This window comes from Neoarius graeffei, chromosome 24 (genome assembly GCF_027579695.1).
Source record: "Neoarius graeffei isolate fNeoGra1 chromosome 24, fNeoGra1.pri, whole genome shotgun sequence".
In the NCBI taxonomy this organism is placed as follows: domain Eukaryota; kingdom Metazoa; phylum Chordata; class Actinopteri; order Siluriformes; family Ariidae; genus Neoarius; species Neoarius graeffei.
The window spans coordinates 15,042,543-15,053,080 of NC_083592.1; the positions used below are offsets into that span (position 1 = coordinate 15,042,543).

Below are 10,538 nucleotides of genomic sequence, written 5' to 3' on the forward strand. Positions count from 1 at the left end.
GTGAATCAGCAGTGTGTACAATGTATTCTTCCTGTGAATCTAAAATAATATATTGGCTTAAATTACTCCAATTGATGTGATATATAAAGAAAGACAATGTTATGATGATGATGATATTAATCTGTATACTGTGTACAGTGACAGCTGTTTGTGATATTGCTTCACGTTGTAGGAATGCTTCAAATATTACTCAAAACCCCATTTCTTTTTTTTTTTATGGTTTTATTACATTTTGCCATTGACACAACCAAGAACATATTAGTCAGATGATGCATTGACCATTGGACAATTAAAATAAGAAAAAAAATGGTGTACAAATTAAATTGGCTAACGGTTAGCAGGATTAGCAGGTTATTACTTTGTCACACATACTCCTCAAAATACATACAAAAGAAAGTGCTTCACCTTGAATTATATACTGCATACAGTTCTCACTCTGAAATACTTCAAGTAAAATATTCACTGCAACAATTTATGACAACTTGGTAAACAAATCCTGCTGATTTCCAGGCCTTTGTATCATAATACTTGTGCAAATCCAACCAGCTACACTTCATAATCCTTTTATCCGGTGTGTCACTCAGAGGAGGATGGGTTACCATCTCAGGGAAAGATGCCTCACGTCGTCTCAGGGAAATTTTAATTGCCCTATGGCTTGTTAACTCGGGATTTAAATCTACATATGGATTTGTGTAAAGCGGTTTGTGACAACTGAATCACTTTGAGACGAAAGGATTATTCAGAGAATATATTTCCCCCCGGAACATGACCTATTGAAATACGGTATGTACAAATGAATCAGGATCTGACTTTCAATCAGTTTTATAGTTCCAGGTCAAATCAGATGTGAGTCGATGCTCTAGCATCCATAGAACTGGAACGGGATAAGTAGCGGCTCATGGTGCGTCCTTCCTCTCCTATGGCATTCTCGATCTTAGACAGGATGGAGTTCTTAAACTTCTGCCTGAAATCATTACCCATGAAGACGTAGAGAATTGGGTTGAGGAAGCTGTTTGCTGAAGCGACCGAGGTTCCAATCTTGAACCCGAACATGATGATGATGTTGGAGAAGCTGTGGTTCAGTTCAGCCAGCACAAACGTGTGGTATGGCAGCCAGCAGATAAAGAAAGTCCCGATGAGAGCTGTCATGATTTTGAATGGCTTTGTAGACTTTGTCATCTGGTTGCTTCTCAGCTTGAAGATAATGACTGAATAGCAGACAATGATGACCAGGAAAGGTATAAGGAATCCAAAAATAAACCGGCAGATGCCTATAGATTTGTGAATGTGCTGGTTAGGGTAATTATTATGGCACCGGGTTCTACCTAGATGTTCCTGAACGTCACGGAAAATGGTGGACGGCATACTCAAGGACACTGATAAAACCCATGCGAGAAGGACTATCAATGAAGCCTTCCTTATTGTACGCTGGTTCTGTGCCCAGACAGGGAACATGACCACCATGCAGCGATCCACACTGATGATGACGAGAAGAAAGATGCTGCTGAACATGTTGAGGAACATCACGAAGGAGGTGAACCTGCACAAGAAAAGTCCGAAGGTCCAGTTAGAGGTAGCTATGTAAAAGGTGTTGAAGGGCAAGGTGGCACAAAATATGAAGTCAGAAATAGCCAGGCTGAGGTACCAGGTGGTGTTGACAGTTTTCTTCATCTTAAAACCTGCGATCCAGATCACCACACCATTTCCCACAATCCCCAGCACGATGATGATCACATTCACAACCAGCAGCAACAGGCACAGAAGCTCTCCAGAGCAAATGGGGTGTACAAAATGCTCCTCCAGGTCCGTCAGGTTATCAGCCGTGTAGTTTGCATAGTCATACCCGTAATTCAAAGTAAAATCGGTTGTTTCCATGGTAAAATTGTAAATGCTCATCCTGCTTTTCCCCTGTGGAAACAAGAATAGTGTTTAGCCTCATGCACTTATTACAACAGGAGTTAGGCACAGTTAGGACAGTAGAGAAGAAGAACAACAAAAAAACTTTATTCATCACATGTACACTTGTGAAATTCCTCTCTGCATTTAACCCAACTGAAGCAGACACACATGTGCGCACACACACACGTGTGAGCAATGAGCACACACACATACCCTGAGCAGTGGGCAGCCATGCTACAGCGCCCAGGGAGCAGTTGGGGGGTTAGGTGCCTTGCTCAAGGGCATCTCAGCCTAAGACTGCCCCATGTTTACCTAACTGCATGTCTTTGGACTGTGGGAGAAACTGGAGCACCCAGAGGAAACCCACGCAGACATGGGGAGAACATGCAAACTCCACACAGAAAGGTTCCCATCGGCCACTGGGCTCAAACCCAGAACCTTCTTGCTGTGAGGTGATGGTGCTAACCACTACACCGCTGTGCCGCCCAATCAATCCATTCATCCATCCATTTTGGCATATCACAAGGGTGGCACGGTGCTGTAGTGGTTAGCACTGTCGCCTCATAGCAAGAACGTTCTGGGTTCGAGCCCAGTGGCCAACAGGGGCCTTTCTGTGTGGGGTTTGCATGTTCTCCCTGTGTCTGCATGGGTTTCCCCCACAGTCCAAAGACATGCAGGTTAGGCTAATTGGTGGCTCTAAATTGACTGTAGGTGTGAGTGTGAATGGTTGTTTGTCTCTGTGTCGGCTCTGCATTGATTCAGCGACTTGTCCAGGGTGTACCCCCCCTCTTGCCCATCGTCAGCTGGGATAGACTCCAGCTTGCCTGCAACCCTGCACAGGATAAGTGGTAATGGATGGATGGATGGATGGATGGTAGGGTGCATCAGTTGCCCCCTAAAAATGAAAAGTTCCTCCAATCATGATGCATTTTTGTTTTTATGTTCCTTTTGGTAAGAAAACACACTGGGTGAAATATTTTGACAAAATTCAAAAGTTTAATGATGGCACCAGGAGCTCAAAGTTATGGGAAAAGCTGCTATTTTATGACTTTTATGACAAAATTTCGATCACTTTTCATGAAACATTATGGCACCTTATAGAGTATACCAAATATCTTAGATACACATTTTTAGTACATATTCTAAATATATTATCAAGCACAGTTTGAGTTTTAGCTGTTCATTGAATCATTGTTCAACTACTTTTAAACAATACAAATGTATTATGAATCACATTAATGCTTCTCAATCCCTTGCAAAGGTTCTTAACATGATCTCTGGGTCACAAGAAATCAATAAATGGAGTCCAACATTGTGATTCAAACCTTACGCGAAAACATAAAATAAGCATTTTTCGGCAAAAAATGAACCTCATGGTGCCACCATTAGACTTTTGAATATGGTCAAAAAATTTTACAGGATGTCTTTATTGGTGAAAAGGAACACCCAAACAAAAATGCATCAGATTTTATGAAAGTGAAGGCAACTGATGCACCCTAATGGACGGACTACAGTGACGTGGCCGCTCTGATGGCTGAAGCCATCAGAGTCTCTAGGGCACGTTTCAGTAGTAGGGAACCCACACAGACATGGGGAGAACATGCAAACTCCACACAGAAAGGCCCCCGTCGGCCACTGGGCTCAAACCCAGAACCTTCTTGCTGTGTGGCGACAGTGCTAACCACTACACCACTGTGCCACCCAATTAGTTTTTTATTTTTATGTGCTCATTCTAATACATTGTGGTTTCTATAGTAACAAAGGGATGCATATGGCAGATGCTCCACATAATCTAAAAGCCTACTAATAAGCTAATGGGGTGGCATGGTGGTGTAGTGATTAGCGCTGTCACCTCACAACAAGAAGGTTCTGGGTTCAAGTCCAGCAGCTGACGGCGGCCTTTCTGTGTGGAGTTTGCATGTTCTCCCCGTCAGGGGCGGATTTAGACATTTGGGGGCCCTAGGCAAAATACAAACATGGGGCCCTCCACCTTATACCCTCCAGTAATTCTGAGGCGATTTTGGTGTTTTTTTTTTATATAAATGTATGGTTACTTAACAAAATTAACAAAATAAGATAGCACTTGTTTTTGAGGTGTTCACCATGGAGGGGCAGACTGAGGGGGCCCCTACAGGGGGCTGATTTGGTACAGATTCTAGGCAACTGCCTAGGTTCGCCTTATGGTAAAACCGCCTCTGCTCACCGTGTATGCTCTGGTTTCCCCCACACTTCAGACATTCAGTTAGGTTACCACGGGGCAGCCATGGCCTGAAGGTTAGAGAAGCAGCCTTGGACCCAAAGGGTTGCTGGTTTGATTCCCAGGACCAACAGGAAAAACATGAGTGGAGTTGAGTGAATGAAGAGCACTTACCCCCTCCCTCTGTATCATGTATTCCCGTTGTATCATGGCTGAAATGCCCTTGAGCAAGGCACCTAACCCCCAACTGCTCCCTGGGTGCTGTAGCATAGCTGATATGGTGACATTTTCTTTGAGGAGACATTTATTTATTTATTGTTTTAGGAAGTAGTCCTCACTGTCAATGTATGTTTTCTGATAGTGGGAAGTTCTCGATAACACAACAATCCAGATTTTTTTTTTTTTGTCTTATTAAATTCTAGAGAGAGAGAAAAAACAGGGGCTGATGATGGGATGATTGTTTATCACTGATGTAAATTCTGTAAAGCTGCTTTGCGACAATGTTTATTGTTAAAAGCACTGTACAAATAAACTTGACTTGATATAATGGAAGTGATGATAGAAACTTGGGAGGAAGGACCAAACTATTTTTTCATGAGCGTATATGTAAGTATACTGTAAATAGACAAATATGTCATTCTTTAATCAACAAAAGAATTGTTTGAAAATAATCAAATTTGACATGATACCATCAATCTTTATCACATCGTCTCGTTACTGATTGTTTTCCTATAAGAGCATGCCCCCAAGTGGTGTATACATTACATGACTGTTGTTTAAAAGTCTGCCATCTATTAAGATAACCTTCATCCCGAAGTAAAATTCAATAATTTTGTAAATTATTTTTCAAAATGCCATTAAAAAGTTACTCCCCTTGCTTATTTTTGACTCCCTGAATACACTTAACTATGAACTTGTGGCAGGAGGAAATTGTCTGACAAATTAATCTGACACAGTTCTTAATCAATGCTTAAATGTAAATTTAGGAATGTTAACTGAAAAAAAGCCAATGTGGACCAGTCTAATGAGTTACAGTCACCAATCAAGGACACTTTACTAAATCACTTAGTGCAGTTCCATGACAATCTGGGAGCAGGCATTGAATAAGTCCTTAAATACAAACAGTAAGTTAAGTGATGGAGATTTTGTTTAATCTTTGATTTTCATTTAATTAATTGTGGGTAAATGGTAATAAAACTTTTTTTAAAAAAGGAAGTGAGAGTAAAAAGAAAGAAACCAATTCTGACTAAGATCCCTTCACTTAAAAAAATATATATATTTAAAAATCGTAATAGCCAAAGCACTTACCCTACAAGGAAGTCAGACAGTGTGCATCATGCTGGTCTTTGACAGCTATAGTGTGGGCTGTTTATAAGGAGTGAAGGGTCAGGTGCTACCTCTTATGAAATGACTTCTGCCTACACCCATCCACAATGTAGTCTCTTTTTTCTCCCACATCAACAGCATCGACTAATTTCACTTCTGCTTTGATCCTTGACAATGGAAAAAATATGTCCTCTTTACGTCCTGGGCGAGAGCAGCAGATCCTACATCCTGTTCGATATGTCTGGAGGCCAAGAAAGTTTACTAACTTTTTCTGATGTAAATCACTTCATTTAAAATACACATTTTATTTCCAAGACTTTTTTCATTATCCCTTAGGGAAATGCATTTCAAGTCATTTTGAGTCTAAGTAGTTTAATTAGTAGAGTTCCTTAAAGTGGCCTCTCTCACTCACAACCTATATTCAGTAAGCCCGCCTACCATTCATGAATATTCATATCTTTATTTGCAAACGCATAATGCATTTTAATATTAATATAGGTAACATGATAATTTAGCTCATTTTGCAAAAGCAATAAAGTCAGTTCTGTAACCAATTGTCCATCCATCCATTACCCTGTTCTACAGGGTCACAGGCAAGCTGGAGCCTATCCCAGCTGACTATGGGCAAGAGGCGGGGTACACCCTAGACAAGTCACCAGGTCATCACAGGGCTGACACTGAGGCCAAGTTTACATTACACCGTATCTGTCTCGTTTTCTTCGCGGATGCACTGTCCGTTTACATTAAACCTCCTGGAAACGCCGGGAAACGGGAATCCACCAGCGTCCACGTATTCAATCTAGATCGTGTCATCTCCGGTGCTGTGTAAACATTGAGATATGCGGATACGCTGTGCTGAGCTCTAGCTGGCGTCGTCATTGGACAACGTCACTGTGACATCCACCTTCCTGATTCGCTGGCGTTGGTCATGTGACGCGACTGCTGAAAAACGGCGCGGACTTCTGCCTTGTATCACCTTTCATTAAAGAGTATAAAAGTATGAAAATACTGCAAATACTGATGCAAATACTGCCCATTGTGTAGTTATGATTGTCTTTAGGCTTGCCATCCTTCCACTTGCAAGTGGTAAGTGATATGCACTGGGATCACACACACAGCGGCTCAGTCCCGAATTAAGTGCTTGTGCGCTTCACTCGCGCGCTCTGTGAGCTGCGCAGGGCCGGAGTGCGCACCCTCCAGAGGGCACTCGCTGTTCAGGGCGGAGTGATTTGGAGCGCAGGATGCCTGCGGAGCCGAGCGTATCCGTGTATTGGTGTTGCTGTGTGCACGCAAATCGTGTATTGGCGTTGCTGTGTGCACACTAATCGTTTTAAAAACGTTAATCTGATGATCCGCTGATACGGTCTAATGTAAACATGGGCAGAGACAAACAACCATTCACACTCTCATTCACACCTATAGTCAATTTAAAGCCACCAGTTAGCCTAACCTGCATATCTTTGGACTGTGGGGGAAACCAGAGCACCCAGAGGAAACCCACGCGGACACGGGGAGAACATGCAAACTCCACACAGAAAGGCCCTCGCCGGCCACTGGGCTCGAACTCAGGACCTTCTTGTAACCAATTGTCAGAAGTCACAAAAGTACACTGTGACGACTTTGAGCCAGGGCAATGAGGAACTGGGCTTGACAGTTCAAGGTATGTTTTTTTGTTTGCTTTTTTTCCCTGCACTTTCACTTTTCAGTGACTACAACGCTCACACAGGTATAACTCATCACGTGTTACCTGCTGGTACAACCTGACTCCTCGCCGTTCACAGCTGACGCTCAACTACACCCTTGCTACCACACACACATTATTTACTTAAGTAGAAGCTCAGATACTTGTGTAAAAAAAAATACTCTGGTAAAAGTAGAAGTACTGATTTAACATTTTTACTCAAGTAAAAGTACAGTACAGGTTCTGAAATGTACACAAAGGGTAAAAGTAAAAAGTTAGCCTTCAAAGGAAGGACATTTCTACCCACTATTTCTTGTAGCAGCAGTTCACGGGTAGTCCAACTAGCACATTCCAGTTGCTGCCCTGAATGTTCAGATGTAGTCCAGGGAGCGCATACAAGTGCTGCACACTGTTGAGTTAGTTAGCTCACCTTAACTACAAAATTCCCAGCTTACCAGCTCATTTGTATAAAAAAAATTTGCCTATAACTTTGTATTTATTTTATTTTTTTTAAATTCACATGAAGTCAATAAATTTAGCAGCGCCCTCCGCATATCTTGGCACTCCTTGTAAAGATTAGTAAAAAGGGTTTGAAAAAATCCACCTTTTGGTGAAGTCACTTCATCTCACACTGAAAATATGAGAAAAATCCAACTTTTAATTGAAATAAACTTATTCAGAGAAAAACAAATGCCTCAGCAAGAAATAATTATTTTCAACAAAAACAAATGTGCCACTGCTGTCGCCACCCCTGTATCTAATACTTTGTACAACCTCTCTTTGCCAGTAAAACAGCCCAGAAGCTCTCCTATAACATTTTATAAGGTTGAGATACAGAGCAGGACATCTGAGCCCATTCCTCTTTACACAATCTCTCCACATCATTCAGAGTCCTCAGCCCTCTCTTGTGCTTCTCCTCTTCAGCTCACCCCTGTAATGGAAACTTCTAATAAACACTTCAGAACGCTTAGCAGTTGTCTTTTCAGTTATTTATTATAGTAGATCATATAAAACAGATATATAAAATAGGAAAGGAAAAAAGAAAAGAAGACACCACTTCAGTGATGCCGAGAGTACGCGCACTCTGAGTTGTATCTTAGTTACTGTTATCTATTATACTCTAAAGGCATTCGCTTACTGCTCGCATCTTCACGTGATTGGCTCAAGATTTTCTATGAAGCTTTGTTAAAGCGTGCACCTGGCATGCTCTGGGATGTGCAGGAACTCAGACACCCTGCTTATCACCAGCCAAGGCCACAGAAAGGCGATTACAGCATGTGGAAAAACAACTCTTCTCAGTACACTAGGCCACTTGAGCTCAACACACCGAAATACAGAGAATAGGAATGTTCATTCACTAAATTTCCTTCACACCCCACAGGTTTTCACTGGGGTTCAGGTCAGGGGACTGAGATGGCCAGGGCAGAAGCTTGATTATGCACTCAGCAAACCATTTTTGTGTTGATTTGGACATTGGATAATTATCCTGCTGGAAGATCCAGTGGCGACCCAGTTTTAGTTTCCTGGCAGAAGCAGCCAGATTTTAATTTAAAATGTCCTGTTATTTCATGGAGTCCATGATGCCATGTACCCTAACAAGGTTTCCAGGGTCTTTGGAGGAAAAAACAGCTGCAAAAAACATCACAGAACTTCCACCATATTTTACAGTTGGGATCGGGTTCTGTTCATTATAGCCATCCTTCTTTTTACACCAAACCCACCTTGAGTGTTTATTGCCAAAAAGCTCCATTTTTGTTCCATCAGACCAGAGAACAGAGTTCCAGTCAGTTTTAGTAGCAGTTTGCAAACTTCAGGTGCTTATGTTTGTGGTTAACTGACAGAAAAGGTGGGCAGCACGGTGGTGTAGTGGCTAGCACTGTCGCCTCACAGCAAGAAGGTCCTGGGTTTGAGCCCAGCGGCCAGCAAGGGCCTTTCTGTGTGGCGTTTGCATGTTCTCCCCATGTCTGCATGGGTTTCTTCCGGGTGCTCCGGTTTCCCCCACAGTCCAAAGGCATGCAGGTTAAGCTGATTGGTGGCTCTAAATTGACTGTAGGTGTGAATGGTTGTTTGTCTCTGTGTCAGTCCTGCGATAACCTGGCAACTTGTCCAGAGTGTACCCTGCCATAGTCACCCATAGTCAGCTGGGATAGGCTCCAGCTTGCCTGTTACCCTGTAGAACAGGATAAATGGCTACAGATAATGGACGGATGGATGACCAACAGTGATCACCAACAGTGATCCTTGGGGATTTTTTGCCTCTCTTACCCTCCTCCTCACTGTACATGGGGATAAAGTAAACTTGCCTCCTCTTCCAGGCGAGTTTATAACAGTTCCAGTTGGTATCCACTTTTTATTATTGCTCTAACAGTAGAAATGGACATTTTCAGGTGAGTAGCTATTTTTTTTTCTAATCATTCCCTGACTTATGAAGGTCAACACACTTCTCCCTCATTTGATTTGTGTGTCTCTTATCTTTCCCATGTTGATGGATGACTAAGGAAATTTGGCCTCTGGATCACCTCATATTTGTTCCCCAGTTAATCGGGAAGATATGGATGACAGCTTGAAAGTTCCTACACACTCCAATCAACTCAAAAATGGACTAACTCCATTTCCAGACAAATCGGGATATTTTCCAAAATGCAATAAAAAAAATTTAGATTTTTTTTTCACGTGAACCTTTATTTAACTGACAAAAGTACAAAGAAAAGATTTATAAAATACAATTAAGTTGGTCAGTAAAACTATCGAAAATCTTTTCTTTTTGCTTTTGTCAGTTAAATAAGTTAATAAGTTAATATTAAGCAAATAAGTTAATACTTGCTTGAGTATCTGCTAGTCATCTTAAACTTGTTCTTGAAAATCTTGTTCAGGAATATTAATCAGGATTTATTAAGGGAAGATATATTCATAACCCTGTGACACTAATTCTGGATATGATAGACTTGCAATCATTTATTCAGTCACACTGGACACCATGGAACACGACTTTATGTTTACAACACTCAGAAAACTTGGTGTTGTTAGGTTATTAAAATGTTCTGCAATGATATTTACAGTTACCGTATATTCCCCTCAAGCCTGGAATGACACCAAAATATAAAGTTTTACATGGGATTAGACAGGATGAGGTTGTCCACCTTCTTCAAAACTGTTTATTTATGAATTATTCAGTTTGCACATGACACAGTAATCATCTTAAAAGGCAATTCTATCATTGGAAAATGCCCTGGACATAATTTCGATCTTTTCAAAAGCATCTGGTCTGTGTTTAAATTTGACAAAATGTGAATTGTTACTTCCACCAACTTTGTTGCAGAAGGTTATGTTTTTGCCTCCGTTTGTTTGTTTGTTTGTTCCCAATGTAACTCAAAAGGTAATGAATGGATTTTTATTAAATTTGGAGGAAAAGTGAGTCATGGGCCAAGGAACAAT

General features: G+C 41.4%; 1 protein-coding gene across 2 annotated transcripts; it reads right to left on the reverse strand.

The window, feature by feature from the left end:
* Positions 1 to 213: 213 nt before the first annotated feature.
* Positions 214 to 5,512, reverse strand: LOC132872152 (chemerin-like receptor 1). 2 transcript variants are annotated; one of them, XM_060906767.1, is made up of 3 exons: positions 5,405 to 5,512; positions 1,646 to 1,908; positions 214 to 1,540 (listed from the first exon to the last, which is right to left on the reverse strand). In XM_060906767.1, exons 2-3 carry the CDS (start codon positions 1,894 to 1,896, stop codon positions 841 to 843), a joined length of 951 nt encoding a protein of 316 aa, XP_060762750.1. In that variant the 5' UTR covers positions 1,897 to 1,908; positions 5,405 to 5,512; the 3' UTR covers positions 214 to 840. The 2 variants fall into 2 exon arrangements, with proteins under 2 accessions (XP_060762750.1, XP_060762749.1); XM_060906766.1 differs by having other exon boundaries at positions 214 to 1,908.
* Between the last annotated feature and the right edge of the window lie 5,026 nt (positions 5,513 to 10,538).